The 21,347-nt window shown below is 41.5% G+C and overlaps 1 protein-coding gene across 3 annotated transcripts in view; it reads left to right on the top strand.

The window, feature by feature from the left end:
* LOC126295210 (plexin domain-containing protein 1) overlaps positions 1-21,347 on the top strand; it is a 1,111,099-nt gene that overhangs the window by 333,542 nt on the left and 756,210 nt on the right. For 2 of the 3 annotated variants that reach the window (XM_049987547.1, XM_049987548.1), the window contains 4 exons: positions 2,373-2,504; positions 7,533-7,725; positions 9,965-10,174; positions 15,630-15,781. The exons of the other annotated variant lie outside the window; for it this stretch is intronic. In XM_049987547.1, coding sequence (XP_049843504.1) covers positions 2,373-2,504; positions 7,533-7,725; positions 9,965-10,174; positions 15,630-15,781 — 687 coding nt within the window. The remainder of the gene's footprint in view (positions 1-2,372; positions 2,505-7,532; positions 7,726-9,964; positions 10,175-15,629; positions 15,782-21,347) is intronic. 3 annotated transcript variants of the gene reach the window in all.

Below are 21,347 nucleotides of genomic sequence, written 5' to 3'. Positions count from 1 at the left end.
TGCAAAATAGCACCCTGGACAGTAACTCCAGGTGTAGTCCCAGTTTATCTAGCACCCGGTCTGGTTGGTTGCAAGCCCTCAACTTGGCCCCTCCTAAAAACACAAGACAATCACTGGCACAGAGGCAGAACCAGCTTCTATCAGAAAACACGACAGACCTCCACCGCGCCCTTCAGTGAGCTGTCGCTTGACACCACCAAAGTCTCAAATGGCGATGGTTTTGGGTCAGTGGAATGCACGTTATATGGTGTTTGGCTGAGAGTTGTCCTCAAAGCAACAGATTTGTAACAAATTGCTGTCACTCTGGCGCCAACTGCTGCTGCAGATGCATTACAATGCGACAGGGCCACATGCCGAACGCGTGGCCTTCCCTTCGGTAGTGCCACATGGCTGTCTTCTTCCGACAGTAGATTCTCGTGACAACTTCTGGCAGCAGTCGTGTACAGTGACTCTATTCCTGCCGCGTGTTTGTTATTTCGCAGAAGGAACATCCATCTTCTTGTAGCTTTATTACGAGACCCGATTTAAACTCGGTGAGGTGTTCATAGTAGCATCTGTGTTGCCTTAAAGGGATTCCTTACTAACATCAACTCACACCGCCATCCAATCTTAAAAGAAAATAATGAGCACAACGGTTAAGTGGATATTTAAAGCCAACCTGATTTACATCCTCCATAGCGCTGTTAGTGTCACTCTTATGCAAATGGTGCAAAATTTGAATAGACATCATTTTTCAGACGTAAGAGTTCCGACTTGGTCACACAGCACACAAGCCTCCTTGGTGATCTCTCTCTCTCTCTCTCTCTCTCTCTCTCTCTCTCTCTCTCTCTCTCTCTCTCTCTCTCTCTCTCCCCCCCCCCCCCCCCCCCCCCTTTCCATCAGGTTAGAAAGACTTAGTCCAGGGAGTTCCACAACCCAAATTGTTGTTCGCTAGCCAATAATGCTAAAAGATCATTTCAGTTCACATAAAAGAAATGAGAAGGTGAAAATTAAAGTATTTATTTCAAGTCTTAGACCAAAAGGAACTATTCCACTTTCGAGACTCAAACTCAGGACCTGTCTCAGCAATATACTTTCTTTCAGGAGTGCAGGTTCTGCAAGGTTCGCAGGAGAGCTTCCGTAAAGTTTGGAAGGTAGGAGACGGATACTGGCAGAAGTGAAGCTGTGAGGACGGGGCGTTAGCCGTGCTTCGGTAGCTCATTTGGTGGTAGAGCACTTGCCTGCGAAAGGCAAAGGTCCTGAGTTCGAGTCTCGGTCGGGCACACAGTTCTAATCTGCGAGGAAGTTTCATATCAGTGCACACTCCGCTACATAGTGAAAATCTCATTCTGTATTCCACTTTCCTTTGTTTTGGCCGCATGCACCTCACCTCATATTTCATTGCTTCTGGAATGCTGTCTTCTTTCAGGTAGTTAATAAAAGCTGTTCAAGATTTGGAGATGGGAGGTACGTGGAGAAGCTACACAGTACACATGTTTACAGCAAGGCAAATAATTCTGTATGGGAAGATTTTGAACTGACCCTCGTGTAGTAGCCCATTTAAAATGTGACCAGCTTTTGCTGCTGTGTTTCAGTTGCTTAACATGCTAATTGTCACACATTTTGAGGTGTGTCACTCAGTTTTGAGTTCTACCATTTAAAATATCATCTGGGCTCTGTCATTACGTATTGACAAGCAATTTGTGACTTGTTCACCAATGAATAATGTACTTGAAATGCAACAAAATGCATTTTTATGATATCAAACCACTGATAAAACTGACATGGATTTACTGCCCACAAAATTGGTTAAAGACTGGCCAAACGTGGCTACTAGCACCTGTCCTTACATAACATGCAGAAATTACAGAATTTTCTATGTATTGTTTAACTTGTACATAACTAAACTTACAGTTGAAATTTATATGCTTTCATAAAACAGATTAGATTTTAACTTGACTGACTGTCACAACTTGTCTGAATTCAGTATGACTAAATAATCCAGTTTTTACATTAAAATTGCTAAGAATGTTCCCAATGTGTGTATACATTTGGTTTAACATACTTTTTGTTTGTAGATATTGTACAGTCCTTCCATGAATTTATTGAAGCTGTTTGTTATGCACTTAATTTCATAAAAAGTTGGTTACTTGTCATAACTCCAGAAAGCAAGCAACGTAACAATTGAAACTTCTGCAGATATGTAACTTAGTGTAAAGATTGCAAAGTATGCGGCATCTCCTTGGGTTTACACCATCCCATTTAGCCACATTACACATTTCAGTCAAGTGTGTGACTTCTGTTTCCTTTATGCTGGACAGAAGCTAGTTGTCCTAAGTGTAGAAGGGTGTTTGTTTGAAGCATCTGCTGAAGTCGTCTTGATGTTTGTTCAGGATCACCACCTGTACTACAACAGCACGACGGTGACGGATGCGGCGCTGGCGCACAAGCTGTGGATGGAGTTGGCCAACCGTAAGGAGGTGCACGTCAACCCCATGCTGTCGCAGTCGCACCGCCGGGCCAGCGTAAGTACGACGCCGGCTCCCCTTGTACCGGTAGTCGACATTATCACGTGAATAGGTGTCATCGGCTGAGTCTGCCCCGTACTGTGACTGCTGTTAGGAGGGGATGCATCATTCGGCAGGCTCTGTTTGTAGAGATTCCCACAGATATGAAGAAATATTATTATTTCAGTTTTCTGGCCCTTGGAATAGTGTTCCAGGTCTCTTTGAACCATACATCACCAAAGGTCTACCTACTGTATGATAGTGTCAGCTTCAGATTCGTACTAAGACTCCTTGCTTTAAAACTATTTAATCAGTGCCAAGTAGCTCCTGTTACCAGCTGCAATCCTTGCATGCATTTTGTCTCTCTTATCATTATTCTCAGTTACCAGTGACCCGAGATATTTACAGCTCTGACAGCGTTCATATTTTTCTACATTCAAAGTCGTGCTACTTTCTCCTTCACTACTATATTTACTCGAACCTAAACCGCACCCGAAAAATGAGATTCGAAATCGAGGAAAAAAATTTTCCCAAATCTAAGCCGCACCTGAAATCTGAGACTCGAAATTCAAGGGGAGAGAAAAGTTTTAGAGCGCCCCTCCAAATCGAAACAAAGTTGGTCCCTTGTAACGTGAAACACAATTGAGGTCGAACGGATGACTATACAGCTACAGTAGTTTGGTTCGAGTCGTAAGCTTAACAGTTAACCTTTACCAAGTAGCCATTGCTATGTGTCAGGCTCTCCGTCCGTATTTATTCGGGTACCCTTCCTTTTTCGCGTGCTTCGCCTGGTTTGAATTGATTGCTTATTTTTCTTTGATCTCTAACTGCCGTTTTCTTTGTTATATGTGTTTACGTCACTCTAAGCTGAAAATGCATTACTGTACTGTCATGCGTTGTTCGTCGCGTTCTGATAATGAGTGCTTACGGCCTGTCGCCGCTCGCGGCATGGCTTGCTTTTGTGCGTGCTACCGCCGCTTACAATTAAAAAAAGAGAGAGGAATCATCTCATTAGCGAACCAATGGCAAGATACTGCTTGCCATTAGCTGTCACTTACACTGCTGCTTTCTTTGATAATGATCAACAAAAACCAAATAATAGACTGCGTATAATAGGTATTCTGAACGAGAGTTTAGTGAAAAATTTTCTCCGTTTGAAAATCTTTGCAGACGCCTTTTAGTACATTACATTCTGCACAGAAATTAGTCATCTTAGATTTAAAAGCTAGGCAATTGCCGTGCTTCATTTCTGACTGTATCACTATTAGGCATAAGAATAATATTAATGTAAACATGACATGATATTTAGATACTTCAGCGTTTGCTGTTGTCTCACTCTAGTTTCGTAGTTTATTAGGCAGACAGGATTTGAATGAGATAGCAGCAAACATGAAAGAATACATGGCAAAATGTTTATATTTGTATTATTCTTACAGTGAAGAGAATACTGTATGTGATTCACAATTCATAAAAGTTCCTATTAGCAACCATCTCTTCTTACAGGTAGGAAAAAATTCAGAATGTAGAGTTGGCCATATTGTCAAAAACCTCAAACAGTCTTGCCAGTCGGATTTTCTTAGTACATTGAAATGCTGCTACATTCGAAGATGAACAATACGGAATTTGTATTTACTTTGCTGGATAATGTATGAAAATGCAGTGGTTGAAACTCGGGGTGGAGGAAAAAAAAGCACTTCTTCCGCCCCCCCCCCCTCTCTTCCCCCCCTCCCCCTCTTTTTTTTATGCCGAGGTTTTGGCGCCAGTATTTTTCTTTGTACCTGCAAAGCAAGCCTGTATAGCACTACATATATTTGATGGCAGAAGTTACTTGTGGGAGCACCACTACATTTTTCAGAACTTCCGCTTACTTTGCACTCGATTCTAAGCCGCAGGCGGTATTTTGGGTTACGAAAACCGGAAAAAAAGTGCGGCTTAGATTCAAGTAAATACGGTATATCTTTTCCTAGATGTTAACATGTACTTGGTCTTTGACTGATTGATGCTCAGCCCCATCTGCACAATATCTTTCTGTTTTTCAAGCTTTTCTTCCACGTCCTCTTCCCTCCTGGATAACAAATCAGTCATCCGCATATGCAAGCTCCTGAGCCACTCTATTGAACAGTGTTCCCCCCAGGGTTGTTGCTTTGTGTCTTTCGCGTTACTCTCTTCAAGGCGACATTAAACAGAATAGTGTAGAGCACATCACCCTGCCTCAGTCCTCGGTTTGCTTGAGATGCCTTCGATAAAGTGCCCTTGATGTTTACTTCGCATATTGTTCTTCTCAAAGTCCTTTTGAACAATCTTATCAATTTGTTAGGGACTCTTTTCTCTCTCTCTCTCTCTCTCTCTCTCTCTCTCTCTCTCTCTCTCTCTCTCTCTCTCTCTCTTGCATTGCATTCCAAAGTTGATCCCTTTTGATACTATCATAAGTGTGTTTAAAATCAATAAACAGCTGGTGGACATCGATGTTAGAAGTATAACATTTTTTCAAGGATCTGTCTGATAGTGAAAATCTGATTTCTAGTAGATCTATTAGTTCTGAAACGACACTGGTAGTCTCCTAGATACTCTTCTACATGTGGTCTTAACCGCCAAGCCATGATTTTTCCTAATACTTTATATATTATACACAGCAGTGCAATTCCTCTATAATTCCCACAGTTAGCTTTGTTGTGTTTCTTATGTACAGGGCAGAGCATTGCTGCACTTCACTGTTTCAGCATACTTTATTTCCACCATGTTGTTGTTGTCGTTGTTGTTGTTGTTTTTGTGGTCTACAGTCCTTAGACTGGTTTGATACAGCTCTCCATGCTACACTATCTGTGCAAGCTTCATCATCTCCCAGTACCTACTGCAACCTGCTTAGTGTATCCATCTACTGTTCTCCCTCTACGATTTTTACCCTCCACGCTGCCCTCCAATACTAAACTCGTGAACCCTTGATGCCTCAGAATATGCCCTACCAACCGGTCCCTTCTTCTGCAATGTTGTGCCACAAACTCTGCTTCTCCCCAATTCTATTCAACATCTCCTCATTAGTTATGTGATCTACACATCTAATCTTCAGCATTATTCCGTAACACCACATTTCGGAAGCTTGTTTTCTCTTCTTGTCCAAACTATTTACCGTTCATGTTTCACTTCCATACGTGGCTACACTCCATATAAATACTTTTAGAAACGACATGCTGACACTTAAATCTATACCTGATGTTGACAAATTTCTCTTCTTCAGAAACTCTTTCCTTGCCATTGCCAGTCTGCATATTATATCCTCTCTACTTCGACCATCATCAGTGATTTTGCTCCCCAAACAACAAAACTCATCTACTTCTTTAAGCATCTCATTTCCTAATCTAATTCCCTGAGCATCAACTGATTTAATTCGACTACATTCCATTATCCTCGTTTTGTTTTTGTTGATGTTCATCTTATATCCTCCTTTCAAGACAGTGTCCATTTCGTTTAGCGGCTCTTCCAGGTCCTTTGCTGTCTCTGACTGAATTACAATGTCATCGGCGAACCTGAGTTTTAATTCCTACTCCAAATTTTTCTTTTGTTTCCTTTACGGCTTGCTCTATATGCAGATTGAGTAACATCGGGGAGAGGCTACAGCCCTCTCACTCCCTTCCCAACAACTGCTTCCCTTTCATACCCCTCGACTCTCATAACTGCCATCTGGTTTCTGTACAAATTGTAAATAGCCTTTTGCTCCCTGTATATTACCCCTGCCCCCTTCAGAATTTGATAGAGAAAGCTTTTGATAGTGTTGACTGGAATACTCTCTAAGTCTACAAGTGCTAGAAATGTAGGTTTGCCTTTCCTTAATCTATTTTCTAAGAAAAGTCATAGGGTCAGTATTACCTCACGTGTACCAATATTTCTACGGAATCCAAACTGATCGTCCCCGAGGTCGGCTTCTACCAGTTTTTCCATTTGTCTGTAAAGAATTCGCGTTAGTATTTTGCAGCCGTGACTTATTAAACTGACTGTTCAGTAATTTTCACATCTGTCAAAACCTGCTTTCTTTGGGATTGGGATTATTATATTCTTCGTGAAGTTCGAGGGTATTTCGCCTGTTTCATACATCTTGTTCACCAAATGGATGGGTTTTGTCGTGGCTGGCTCACATCTTGCTCACCAGATGGATGGTTTTTGTCATGGCTGGCTCTCTCAAGGCTATCAGCAATTCTAATGGAAGGTTGTCTACTGCCAGGGCCTTGTTTCGAGTTAGATCTTTCAGTGCTCCCTCAAATTCTGCACCCAATATCATATCTATCCATTTCATCTTCACCTTTGTCCCCATTCATTTCCATAATATTGCCCTCACCCTTGTCTAGACCCTCTATATACTCCTTCCACCTTTCTGCTTTTCCTTCTTTGCTTAGAACTGGTTTTCCGCCTGAGTTCTTGATATTTGTACAGGTGATTCTCTTTTCTCCAACGGTCTCCTAAGCGGCATCTAACTTACCCCTAGTGATACATACTTCTACGTCCTTACGTATGTCCTCAAGCTGCCCCTACTTAGCCATTTGGTGCTCCCTGTCGATCTAATTTTTGAGACATTTTTATTCCCTTTCATCTGCTTCATTTACTGCTTTTTTATATTTTCTCCTTTCATCAATTAAATTCTATATCCGCTATTAGGATAATGATGATTAAACACAGGGGTACCACTGACAACAGGCTTACTAAGCTAGAAGGGTAAAGATAAAAATTAACGTAAACCATTTCCTTTTGTTTGTTGTATTTCCCCGTGGCTTATCAAAATGTAGACTGTCAATAAATGGCATCAGTTTACAATAGATACAGAGTTAACTTCCAAGCCTGTACTTTGTCAGTATAGCAGTTTGTAATTTTAATTTGTCAGAATTTTTCTCAACAACCCTCTTAAGGAAAAAATGAGGATCCTCATATATTTTGGTAAATATGGTGTTAAAAATTACTATAAAAATTGGCGCTGTCTTCATAAGATCAGTTTTATTGGTGAATGTAAAGGTTCTGTTTCCGAGCTACTGAATGTGACAGTCTGTGGTTGCCTTCCAGACGGTGCAGCTGTCCTTTGATTTCCCATTCTATGGGCACCCGGTGCGCAACGTGACAGTGGCGACGGGTGGGTTCGTCTACATGGGCGACTTCATCCACTCGTGGCTGGCTGCGACGCAGTACGTCGCTCCGCTCATGGCCAACTTTGACACCAGCATCTCCGACCAGTCTTTCGTGAAGTACTTGGATAATGGTGGGTGCAGATATTTTAATGTAGTCGTATATTGTTGTACTGCACAAATGTGTGAGCGGAGCAGAAAATTGAGTGACTGACAGATCGTGCAGTGAATGGCATTAGGTTTTACTTGTGTGGTCATTGTTCTCATAAAATATTTCTTTGTAGCATTGGTTATGCTTTTAACAATTTTTTGTTTTAATCAAGTGTTAAAAATAGTGACTTGTGCACCAAAAAGTTGTTTTTGACAAACTTAGAAGACTAGCCCATAAAATGTGATTTACTAACATGTTCAGAACTGTTATTTTATGCATCTGTTAAGTAGATGCTGGGAGTGAAAGATAATTTGTAACATCTAGAGAAACTATGGAGTTGAAGAAAATGAAAGGGAGCCAGTAGTTCAAGAGGATGACAGGGCTGTAGGCTAACCTCTGTTTTAATTAAACTTTGCATTGAGCAAGCTGTGAAGGAAACAGAGGAGAAATTTAGAAAGGGGATGAAAGTTTGTGGAGCAGAAAGGAAAATCTTATCTGTGGATGACGCTGCAGTTCTGTCAGCGACAGTAAAGGACTTGAAAGAGCAGTCGAGAGGAATGGGTAATGTATTGAAAAGTTGTGATAAGATGAACATCATCAAAAGTAAACACGAGTAATATAATGTAACCGAATTAAATCGGGCATTGCTGAGGAATTAGATTAAGAGATAAGATGCTAAAAGTGTAAGACGAGTTTATCTACTTGGTCAGCAGAGTAACGGGGAAGATATAAAATGCAGATTGGCAATAGTGAGAAAAACATTTCTGAAAGAGAGGAATTTGGTAGTTTCTAATATCAACTTAGACATTAGAATTTTTTTCTGGAGGTATTAGTCTTTAGTGTAGTGTTATAGAGAAGTGAAACATTGACAATAAGCAGTTCAGACAGAACTGACAAGAAGCTTCTTAAAGTTCGTGCTGAGCAAGAATGCTGAAGATTATATGGGTAGATAGAAGAACTAATGAGGTTGTACTGAATCAAATCAGGGGAAATTGCAGTTTGACACATCCTAAGAGAACGAATAAGATAAGACGTGCTCCGAGAAACCAAGTAGATATGGCAGTCAAAGCCTTGAATATGGCCACAGAGATGTTTCATATTGATTTTGGCAAAATTAGGATATTTTGTTAAGTTTGGCTGCTCTGATGGTGGTCTCCAATTGCAACTGGACCCTTATCTCAGGCATCCAAACATATTATAAAAATGTGTTTGTGTTGGTTTTCCACATCTTCTCTTAAACCATTTGATCGATTTCCACCAAATTTTGTACACAAATCACGTACTGTGAGGCAACAATCGCTGTGGGAGTAAGAACCTTTGTTAGACATCGTGTCATGATGAAATTCATGAAAAACTGCCACATCATGCATGACATTTAAATTCATTACTTCTTTCCTTCTAACACTATTCGCAACACATTTTGCAGGCAGTATCTGCATATGCTGTTGAATAAACTATGAAATTACATCTTTCTATGGCACTCACATCAGGAGATATGGCATAATAAACATAGAGATGCACAGAAAACTGCTGAATTATATATGAAGTTTTAATACTCTTATTCTTCACTACTAAGACACTTATACAGTCAAGTCAACCTAAGGAACTCGCTGGCATGGGGGCAGCTCTTTTTGACATCTTTCCACTACCAAGTGTAAATGACTAGGTGAAGACGATAGCAGAGTCAGTCTTGCCATAGAGATGGTTATAAAATTGTGTTGTAGAGATGTTTAGCAGTTGTGGCCATCATACAGAAGCTGTCGGGGATCATGTTTCTTAATGTGAATATTGAACTTACACATGCATATTTCTTTGTGCAACTGTTTAACAAATAGTTCATGGTGTGGGTTCCTGTAGTCACAAGTGTTTTCATAAATGTGTGGAAATTAAATTTTTTTCTATACTTTACTAGATACACTGTTATTTTTTTGTTTTAATTTTTAATAGAAAAATGACAAAATGAGTAGCCGGGCAATGCCAGGTTCGTCAGCTAGTTGTATGGTAAATTGATTTATGTATATTTGGCTCCTTGCATCTCGGGTGCAGCCTGCACAAATTCCTTCAAACCAGAATATGTACATTAAATAAGGTGGTTAATTCTGCCACGCCCTGTACACCTATCTGCAGGTAGAGGTTTCATTTAAAGAAAAGAACAAAGGAAAATGTAATGGCCGTGTGATGTGTGAAGTTGGAGCTTGAGGTAACTGTGTGTGCGTCTGCAGGCACGGCGTTCACGGTGCAGTGGGAGAATGTGCACCTCCAGGACCGTGCCGAGGTGGGCGGCTTCTCATTCCAGCTCACACTGCACCGCTCGGGTGACATCGTCTTCGTCTACCGCGACGTGCCGCTGCCCGTCGAGGAGATAGCGGACTACCACCACCCGGTGAAGGTCGGCATCTCGGACGCCTACATCATCGACCGCAATGTCTTCTGTAAGTATTCTACTCGGCACGTGCTTTACGTGGAGAATTGCTACAAAGGTGAACAAATGTGAGGGTGATACAGCAATTTTTGTGACCAAAATAAGTAACCTGTTGCGTCCTTAAAAAAGTGTGCTAGTTTGGATATGCCATTAAAGCTTCCCATGGAAGCACTGTAACAAACGTGTTTGAAAAGGCTGTGTGCAGACCCACAAATGACTGCACGTAAAATCACAATCCCTCCCCTCTCCCCTTGTTGCTAGGTTCAAATTTGAGCTAGGAACGTGGGGTACAAAGTTTTTGGTTCAACCCAGACCATTAGTCATTCGTATAACCATTTGGACACCTGCCTTTTGTAACTATGTTACAGTATATTAAATAATGTTTGAATGATGAACTGGAGCTGACACTCAGGCAAACTGTGCAGATTGATTAATTCCTTGTGCAAAAGGTTTTAGTTAGGCTGAAATTAATGCTCAACTAATGGCACCATTTGTATGTGACCATTCGGACCTCACATGCAAAAGCAGTCACCCTTAAATAACTTTGGCGTGGACTGAGACTGAGTGTTCAAATTCGGTCCACTGGTGTATCAGACTGGCATAATATAAGTTTTAACCATTTGAAAAAGTGTTGCTTCACTTGGGTTTTACGTTCTTTTTCTGGGGTGTTTATGAAACATGCTGCTTCTATGTTACAAACTTGTATGAATTGTTCCAAACTTTCAGCAATTTTATTAGGGCACAAAAAGCTGAGGTCATTAGCAGCACTGTCATAACCTTACAACACTAATAAGTGAAACAAGTTAAAAGTGAATACACGTGCTGAATCGCTGTAAAGATACGGAGCTAAAAATGAGGTCTTTCCCTTCGGAGAAAGATCCACAAAATATGCTGCAGAGGCGGCGGTGGTTTCAAATGAAAAATTAAATGTTTTTGCCGTATTGCTACAGTGGGTTAAAAGTAAAACACAGTAAATAACGTATGTGTTGATCACTAAAACAGCTGATAAACAATTGGCAAACAGATTCTGGAGTGTAAGGGGGCTAAATAAAGGGCATCCGGGTAGGAAATGGCAGACCGTCAAATGTTGACGCTAGTGAGCGCAGAGTGGTGGGTCACTACTTAACGAATGATGATAGCAACAAACAGTGGCCAATACACAAACTAGCTAAAGTGATCTCCTCATGACGAGAGAGCTGAGAGGTGGTCGCAAAGCTGTTGGGAGAGGTTTAATTCCCCGGAGCTTGTTCCCATGAAGAGAAGACCAACAGTGATGCCAAAGTGATGCCATCTGCGGATAGACAGCACGATCAGCTGAAGGAATGGGAGAGAGAGCATGTCGAGTTAGGAAGACTGCAATCTCGGCAGCTGTCAGTGGCCTCATTTCTCATCAGACCTCAGACCTACGTGATGGTGAACCCACATGAATATCACAGTGCCGTCTTCAACAGCAAGTAAGTGGAAGCTTCCCTGGATCCGTTGCAGTAAGGGATGGACTCTGTACAGCACACAGAGGCTCTGAAGCGCACTGAGAGAGACTGAGCGTACGACACAGTTAAAAAGCCTGTGTCTGATGTCCTGCGTGAAGGACGAAGAGCTCTGCAGTAAATATTGAGTAGTGTTCTGGAAACTGATACCGAAAGTTTTTGGTACCAATGTCGAAGCACACACAACACCACGGCCAGTCTTAGGAGCCTTCATTGTACGTGGAGATACTATCGCTAAGTTGTGTGCGAAGTTATGCACAAAGCCAAGGTGGTGAAGGGTTCACACCCATCGGGAATGTGGCAGATAGCGTGAAGTTAAGCTGCGGAAGCAATAGCCAAAAGCAAATTCTGGATAGTAGTAGAGGAGGGCACATCCAAACTTTGAACAATAGTAGATAAATGGGTAGAGTCAAAATGTAAGTTTTTCATCAAATAATCTTATTCTGTTATAGGGATATGATGGTTCGAAGGCGAGCGAAATGCAGCGTGTAAAATTTGTTCTTACATGAATTGGATCCATGGAAACGGTTTAAAGTGAAGCGAATAAATAAAAAATGCATTCTTACAATAAAATTGAAAGCACATACTTCACCGAATTTGCTTGAATTTTGTAAGAAGGCAGACAAATGCCTGTAATTGTGGGTGTCCTGTCATTTTATGAAAGCTTTATCTGTTGCCACCATATAAGCAACATGGTCCAAAAGATAAAAAACCAATACCAGATCAGTTGTTGCCAGTCAACAAAAACTAATTGGTTGCCAAGGTGTGACAGCATAACATCACAGTTACATTAAAGTAGAAGTTTCAAACTAGAATGAAAAATGTTCCTATTATAGCAGAAAAGGTAAGTTAACCCTACTTCCCCAGCACAATGAGGTCTGAGAGAACCACCCGCTCTTACAGGTATGGTGAGAGATGTAAAAACAAATGCACACAAATTTGTGTGTTTCTAGAGACTATGATGCCTGCCTAACAGGAGCTGTCAGAGAGTGAGGGTGCATCTGTAGAGTGAGGGTGCATCTGTAGTAGGAAATATCCCAAGGTCGTGATCTGTGCATACTACACTTAACTCATTATCATATTGCATGACATGAAAAATGCTGTGTTCGATGACATGATGGCGCGTGTCATGCTGTATGACATGACATCTGGTATCCTTTTACAATGCATCATGTTAAGTCTTACATGAAATGGGTACTGATATTAACAAGCAAAATAGCATGAGTGTGTCAACATGTCTTGAATTTAAATGTCTTGGAAGCTACCAGATACTTGCGCCCCCCCTCTTTTTAGTCTTTTTTTTTTAATTAATTAATTTATTTTTTTTACTACAGGAGCATTCTTCATTCTGGTAGTATTACATACTTAATTTTTTTCGTAACCCATTAACAAGATACATAAACATGTTCATCACACATTCCCATTTCAGTTAACAAAAATGGCCAGGCACATGGCCCTCTCCATTCTGCTGCCATGCAAGTACTCCTGTCTCTGAAATTTGCTATGACTAGCTCGACAAGACTGCATTTGCATTTTGCCACCAATGTCTCACATTTTCTCCTTTAACTTATGGATGTTTTGTAGGTTGACATACAACACTGATTGCAGATAAACCCAAAGATAGAAATTGTGTTTTCTGTTCCTTATGGCTCGCTCAGTGATGTCGGCGTCGCACAGTACAAATTGCCACTGGTGATACTACCCTGATTGATAAACTTTGCGTGCACAACTCACTCGGAGGCGAAGGAAACTGGAGGTGACCTCTCCTGCCGGTGGAAACTTTTCATTTCTTTTGCGGAGGCAAGCAGGTCTAATGTCATCCCGTAGACACTCTTTATTGCAGATGTGAAGTGATGGATCTCTCTCCCATCACTCGTAGTGGACTGGGTTAGGAACTGATTGTCTTGGGTGGAATAATGCTCTATGAAATACGGAGGTGCTACGCACGTTGCGCCTTTGTATGCAGGTGACAGTGATTGTGAAACCCAGTGTGAGCACAATTTCCGGTGTTGTGGATCGTCTCGGACGATGGAATGACCATTGCCTGTTGAGTTGCGCATCTGCTGAGCAATGTCTGTGGTGGTTGTTCTGCAATATCTGTGAATCTGTTCCTCGATTTTTGGTCATTCTTGCCTTTAATCAGTGTCAATGGCCTTTGTACAAAAGCATTACACACAAGGTGTGTTCAAAAAGTATCAGTAACTTTCACATTCTGGAAATAATTTTATTAGTCTATATTAACATTAACTACTTCAAAGTTTTCATATGATGTGAAACAATAGAAATCCAGGATGGATTGTAACAATCATACGAAAAGGAAAGTTGCTACTCACCATATAGCGGAGATGCCGAGTCGTAGATAGGCACAACAAAAAGTGCGCGCGCGCGCACACACACACACACACACACACACACACACACACACACACACACACACACACACAATGCAGTTATGTCGGCTGCAGAAATGACCTGGTTCAATGCATTTGCCTCATTTTTGGTGCTTCAAATACCATTCCTTCAAATGTGGTTTTTTCTTAAAGTTTATATAAAAAGAAGTAGTAACATAATTCATTTTTTCCTGTTCACTATCAAATATTTATAATGTCGACCTGCACATTGTTCTACCGTCAACACACACCAAGAGTTCACTGCCGACTAACTATAGTCAAAGACGACTCCAGTGTCAGACATTTTACACAACACACCAGCTTCCACTTGTAATCAGTCTCTTTGATTTTCTTCACCACATCTACTAATAGTAATCAATATGCTGTCACTCTCAAAAATATAATTAAATTAGCATAAAATAGGCAAATTGAGTTCATGGTTCAGAGTAGTTTCAGGGGTAAGACAAGGCTGCAATCTGTCTCCACTGTTGTTCATATTATTTACGTATCATATGTTGAAAACAATAGACTGGCTGGGTGAGATTAAGATATGTGAACACAAAATAAGCAGTCTCGCATATGCGGATGACTTAGTTGTGATGGCAGATTCGATTGAAAGTTTGCAAAGTAATATTTCAGAGCTAGATCAGGAATGTAATGACTATGGTATGAAGATTAGCGTCCCCAAAACGAAAGTAATGTCAGTGGGAAAGAAATATAAACGGATTGAGTGCCAAATAGGAGGAACAAAGTTAGAACAGGTGGACGGTTTTAAGTACTTAGGACGCATATTCTCACGGGATGGCAACATAGTGAAAGAACTGGAAGCGAGGTGTAGCAAAGCTAATGCAGTGAGCGCTCAGCTACGATCTACTCTCTTCTGCAAGAAGGAAGTCAATGCCAAACTAAGTTATCTGTGCACCGTTCAGTCTTTCGACCAACTTTGTTGTATGGGAGCGAAAGCTGGGTGGATTCAGGTTGCCTTATCAACAAGGTTGAGGTTACGGATATGGAAGTAGCTGGGATGATTGCAGGTTCTGGTAGATGGGAACAATGGCAGGAGGGTGTCCACAATGAGGAAATCAAAGAAAAACTGGGAAAGAACTCTATAGATGTAGCAGTCAGGGCGAACACGCTTAGATGGTAGGGTTATGTTATACGCATGGGAGAAGCAAGGTTACCGACGAGACTCATGGGTTCAGCAGTAGAGGGTAGGAGGAGTCGGGGCAGACCAAGGAGAAGGTACCTGGATTCGGTTGAGAATGATTTTGAAGTAATAGGTTTAACATCAGAAGAGGCACCAATGTTAGCACTGAATAGGGGATCATGGAGGAATTTTATAAGGTGGGCTATGCTCCAGACTGAACGCTGCAAGGCATAATGAGTCTTAGATGATGGTCATGGTGATGGTCATGGTGAAATAAGGCAAATTACAATCAAAAAAATATTGTGACAGAAATATAAGAAAACATTTACAACTTCCCTCATTAAATTTGGTATCGACAAATCCAGTAGGAAATAGCACATCTCCCAGATCCGTCACATTACCCACTGTTGCTCATTCTAGTAATACTGCATGTGCCTACAGTTGTGCGGCGGAAGACCATCTACGAGTACCACCGCGTGGCGTTCAACCACGAGGACATCCAGAACGGGACGGTGATCGTGCTGAGCGCGCTGCCCAACTGCCGCTCGGCCCCGGACTGCGTCACCTGTCTTACGGGCGTCCAAAACTTCCAGGTCAGTGGTTAGCAGAGTCTGTCAGGTGCGACACCTCGCGTGTGAGCGAGATGGGCTTTCTCTAGAGTCTTAAATGCTGTTCGTTTGAGCTTCGAGAAGGTGCAGCCAGCACGTGGTTGTCAAATGTTTAGGGCAGTTCATTCCTTTAGTGGTTGTTATTTTACGTGTGCATTTGAAAAATTAAAGGTCAAAAACAGTCTTGAGCTATGATCAATTCACTTTCATTGCCAGAAAAGCTAAAGTTGACCACTTTTTGCAACGTCCCACGAAACCAAATGGACAGTTTTCATTCGAACCTAAGGTTTTCAAAGTTAAATTGTTTGTAGAGTGATTTTTATCGGGGTGGCATATATGGAAAAATGTAACAAGTAAGTATCAAAACACATTTATACTGATGACTGTGATAAACATGAAATTACAAGTCTATGGTAATAGATAAAGGAAAGTGGGACTGCAGCTGGAAGTGAAATTACAAGGGTTCTTTGATAAACCTGGTAATTTCTGTGAAAGATTGCAACATTTTTGTTGCGCGTTCGTTGTTGTTGTTGTTGTTGTTGTTGTTGTTGTTGTTGTCTTCAGTCCCGAGACTGGTTTGAGGCAGCTCTCCATGCTACTCAATCCTGTGCAAGCTTCATCAACTCCCAGTACCTACTGCAACCTACATCCTTCTGAGTCTACTTAGTATATTCATCTCTTGGTCTGGTCTCTCTCTACCATTTTTACCCTCCACGCTGCCCTCCGGTACTAAACTGCTGATCCCTTGATGCCCTAGAACATGTCGTACCAACTAATCCCTTCTTCTGGTCAAGTTGTGCCAGAAACTCTTCTTCCCAATTTTATTTAATACCACCTCATTAGTTATGTGATCTACCTATCTAATATGTGACCTACCCATCTAATCTTCAGCATTCTTGTGAAGCACCACATTTCGAAAGCTTCTATTCTCCTCTTGTCCAAACTATTTATTGTCCATGTTTCACTTCCATACAAATACTTTCAGAAACGGCTCCCTGACACTTACATCTATACTCGATGTTAACAAATTTCTCTTCTTCAGAAACGCTTTCCTTGCCATTGCCAGTCTACATTTTATATCCTCTCTACTTCGACCATCATCAGTTATTTTGCTCCCCAAGTATCATATAAAGAATTTCAACAGTGTTCAGACGACAGTTCGTTGTTGGTAGCCATCTGAATTTGCCAGTTCGTTGACTACAATTGAAAATGGGTGTTGTTAAACATTTTTCTTTGAAGGGTTGGACTGCCGCAAAAAATCAAAACAGATTGGGTTCAAGTTGACGTGCACTCTGCACCACCACTGGAGACCATTTATTTTTATATTAATTGATGTAAACATGGTTGGACAAGCCCCGAAGGACACTCTGTCCATTGAGCTAAGGTCACCACAAACAAAACCGTTGACTAAATTTATGCTATGATAATGCAAGACCACTGAACAAAAACTGATTAGATTACTGAGACTGTACGCATCACAACAGAGTGATTGCATTATCCACCAAAAGTGCATCCAGCACAGCCTTTGAGTACAATGTCAGGCAATGTTTAATCGCAGTCCACAAGACTTTCTGTGCTGATTTGTGGCTGTTGATGTTGCCTGGATCCATCATTACACATCAGAATCAGAAAGACAGTCAAACACAATGGACAAAAGTTGGTGGCAGTACACCGAAGAAGGCGGGGACCATTTTGTCAGATGGTAAGATGATAGCCACTGCTTTTTTTGTATTACCAAGGAAGAGTCCTCATAGGTCACTTGGAAAAAGCTGAAACCAGAACTGGGTCCTTAGAAAGCTGCACTGTCTGAAAAAAGACAGAGGTTGGCACGCAAAAAAGGACTTATTCACCAGGATAATGCACCACTCCACACTGTGCGATAGCCTGGTGAAACTGCACAAGGTGGATCCTTGTCCACCCTATTCACTGGACTGACGTCCCCCCCCCCCCCCCCCCCCCCCCCCCTTCCCCAGTGATTGCTTCTTGTTCGCTAACTTTAAACTTAAGCTTGCTGGGAAGAAATTTTCATCAAATGAGGAATTGATAGTTGCAGAAAAAGAGTGTTTCAACCATTTGCAAAACATTTTTGCAGTTTTAACAAACCAAACTCATTTACGTTGAACATTTGTGAGAGATATTTCAAGAGTCCTCTTTGATACCTGCTAGCAGTTTCATGACATTGCATTTTACGTCTTCCACATCCGCAAAACACTTCCCTCTCAAGTCTCTTATCTTCGGGAATAGGAAGAAGTCAGAGGGTGCTAAATCTCATGAATAGTGTGCGTGGTTCAAGGTAGTCGTCTTCATTAGAGGCCAAAAACAGGCGAACGCTGAGAGCTGTTTGTGCGGGAGCGTTGTCGTGATGCAGGAACGACATGCCAGAATCCCATAAAGCCGGACGTTTTTGTGACAATCTTCTGCGAAGCTGTTTCATAACCTCGTAATAGAATTATTGGTTTACTGTCTGTTTTCAGGGACAAATTCAGAATGTACGATCCCTTTGATGTCATCGTTTTCATATTCGATTTCACTTGTCGAGCTTTTTTTGGTCGAGGTGAGCCAGGTGACTTCCACTGTGATGACTGTTGTTTACTTTCTGGATCGTACCCATAGCACCGTTACTCATCACCTGTAATGATTATGTGGATCATCTTTGAATGTCTCCTTCATTTCGAGACAGGCTCGAATGAGATGATCCCTTTGATCTCCGGTAAGAAGCTTCAGCACGAATTTTGCTGCCACTCTTCGCATCCCCAAACGGATGGTCAAGATGCACTGAATTGAGCTCCAGCACAACCCAGACAAGTTCTTGAGTCTGTAGATTGTCCGTCGATCTTCAGTGATGAGATCATGGATTTTGTTGATGTTGTCTTCGGTTCGAGCAGTTGAAGGTCGACTGAAACGGGGCTGATCGTTAACCACCATTTCTCCCTTTTTAAACTGAGAAAACCATTCGTACATTTGCGTTTTACTAAGAGCACAGTCTTTGTGGGCTGTCTGAATCATCGCAACAGTTTCTGCTGCGTTCTTGCCAAGCAAGAAACAAAACTTCACTGCCGCACGTTGTTCGTAATTCCGCGTGTCACGTCTGCCCTGTACGCACACTCAAAGAACTGCCAAAGAAACCACACTTCTCACTGTTGGGTGACACCGCGTGGCAGAATGACTCAGCAGATCTCCTACTACAACCCTCTGGTGGCGCAACCTGCTAATACAAGTACACGATGTGCAGGATTACGGTTCCGGTTACTTTTGAGTCGCCCCTCGTATGCAAAATGATAAGTTTACTGAAATTTGCACTGCTAGTCAGTCTGTAAAACATCATTGTATAATGTAGGGTTGCCTGTAGCTCATTGTTGCATCCACTGGCATAATGTCTAGAACCAAAATCCATCTCACTAACACACTGAACTCATTGGATGTGGTGGAGACACATTTGACCGCAAAGCGTTGTTCTCCAAATACTACTGCGGCTCATTCCGTGAATTTGTGCAGCAAGTCTCCTTGTCGAGGTTCCTGGAGTGTTAGACTGCTTCCACGCCCATATGCAAGAAGTGCAAAGGTCCTGGTTCCTCAGAGGTGTTGATGCACACTTGTAAACATTTGACTGTCAGGGTGCCTTCAGGCAGGGTCTGCTTTTTGATAAGTGTGCAATCTCCTGTGCATTGCTGTTCACTCTGCCTTATGTGAAGTACATACCTGTGTATTTGTGATTACTGTAATGTTCTATGTTACCACATACTTCAACACAGATGTTGCTCCGCAAACAACTACCGAGTGTTTCCACCTGACTGTGTACTGTTCTTTCATATCCACTCTGTTTACAACTTTGTTTCAAAAGTATAAACAGAGGCCACACCACGGGCTAGCATGTGGTGTTTGCACAGAATCTTGTGAGTAGTGGCTGGTAAGCACAGAGTCCCAAGCGTTTCGTTTGTGGAGCTGTGTTTACTGAGAATTTTTTGCTTGTACAATTGTGTACTTAAGACTGCATGTGTTTACACTACTAATTATGATACACCCTGTATATTCACCCTATGGGATGCTGAAACTTTGTAAGTGTGTTAATTAATAGGTACAGTTGTGGATATGTTAAAAAAAATTAATAGTTCCAATTTCTGGTACCAGGTGTAAATATGGGGCTGTAAGCAGCCAGGATGTGGTGTGGCTGCAGGAAAACGGGAGGAACGATCAGAGACACGATAATGGTGTTTGAGGCACATTCATTAGGATACAGTCACAAGTTACAACATGTGTTTGGCACGGTCTCCCAAGTAGGCAATGTGCTGTATCTGTAATGTGGCACAGTCGACAGTAGCGAACAGCATATATGGTGTAATCGGAGTCATATGATATCGTATCCTATCCTTCAAATCGGAAAGGGTCTGATCGCATCCCTGGTAATTAGATTTAAATTGAAGGAAGTTTGTTGTATGTGAATAACTCTACGTCCGCCATCCTAGGTACAAGTATTCTACCTTTTGGTGACGTGAAAATTTGTGCCGGATCGGGATTTGAACCTGGATTTGCCGCTTTTTGCAAGTGGCCACCTTACCTTTAGGCTATCTGTACACGTCTCCTCGAAGGGGGGTGAAAAGTTGTAGGCCGCACCTCCAAATCGATACAAAGTTTGCCCATTGTAATATGAGACACAATTTAGGTCAAATGAATGACGATGCAGCTACAGTAGTTTGGTTAGAGTCGTAAGCTTAGCAGTTAAGCTTTACCAGGTAGCCATTGCTATGCATCAGGCGCTCCGTCCGTATTTATACGGGTATCCTTCCTTTTTCACGTGCTTGTCTGGTTTGAATTGATTGCCTATTTTTCTTTGATCTGATAAGTGCTGGTCTCATTAGCGTAACAGTGGCAAGAGGCTGCTATTTGTCGTTACTTAACACTGCTGCTTTCTTTGATAATGATCAACAAGAACCAAACAATAGACTGTGTATGATAGAAGACGTTCTGAACGATGGTTTAACGAAAATTTTCTCTGTTTGAAAATCTTTGCAGGTGCCTCTTTAGTACATTACATTCTGCACAGAAATTAGTCATCTTAGATTTAAAAATTTAGTCAATTGTTGTGCTTCATTTTTGACTGAATCACTGTTAGGCATAACAATAATACGAATATAAACATGACACGATATATATTCTTCCACGTTTGCTGTTGTCTCACTCTATTTTCGTAGTTTATTAGGCAGACAGGATTTAAATGAGATAGCAGCAAACACAAAACAATTCATGGCAAAATGTTTATATTCGTGTTATTCTTATAGTGAAGAGAATACTGCATGTGATTCACAATTCATGAGTTCCTATTAGCAACCATCTCTCCTCACAGGTAGGAAAAAATTCAGAAAGTAGAGTTGGCCATATTAACAAATATCCTAACAGTCTTGCCAGTCAGATTTTCGTAGTACAATGAAAGGCTGCTACATTCGGAGATGAACAATACAGAATTTGTATTTACTTTGTTGGGTAATGTCTGAAAATGCAGTGGTTGAAACTCGGAGTGGAGAAAAAAAGCTAGTTTTCCACTTTTCTTTTTAAA

This window comes from Schistocerca gregaria, chromosome 11, assembly GCF_023897955.1.
Source record: "Schistocerca gregaria isolate iqSchGreg1 chromosome 11, iqSchGreg1.2, whole genome shotgun sequence".
Classification (NCBI taxonomy): domain Eukaryota; kingdom Metazoa; phylum Arthropoda; class Insecta; order Orthoptera; family Acrididae; genus Schistocerca; species Schistocerca gregaria.
Note: the sequence above shows the minus strand (reverse complement) of the source record. Positions and strands in the feature narration are given on the sequence as shown.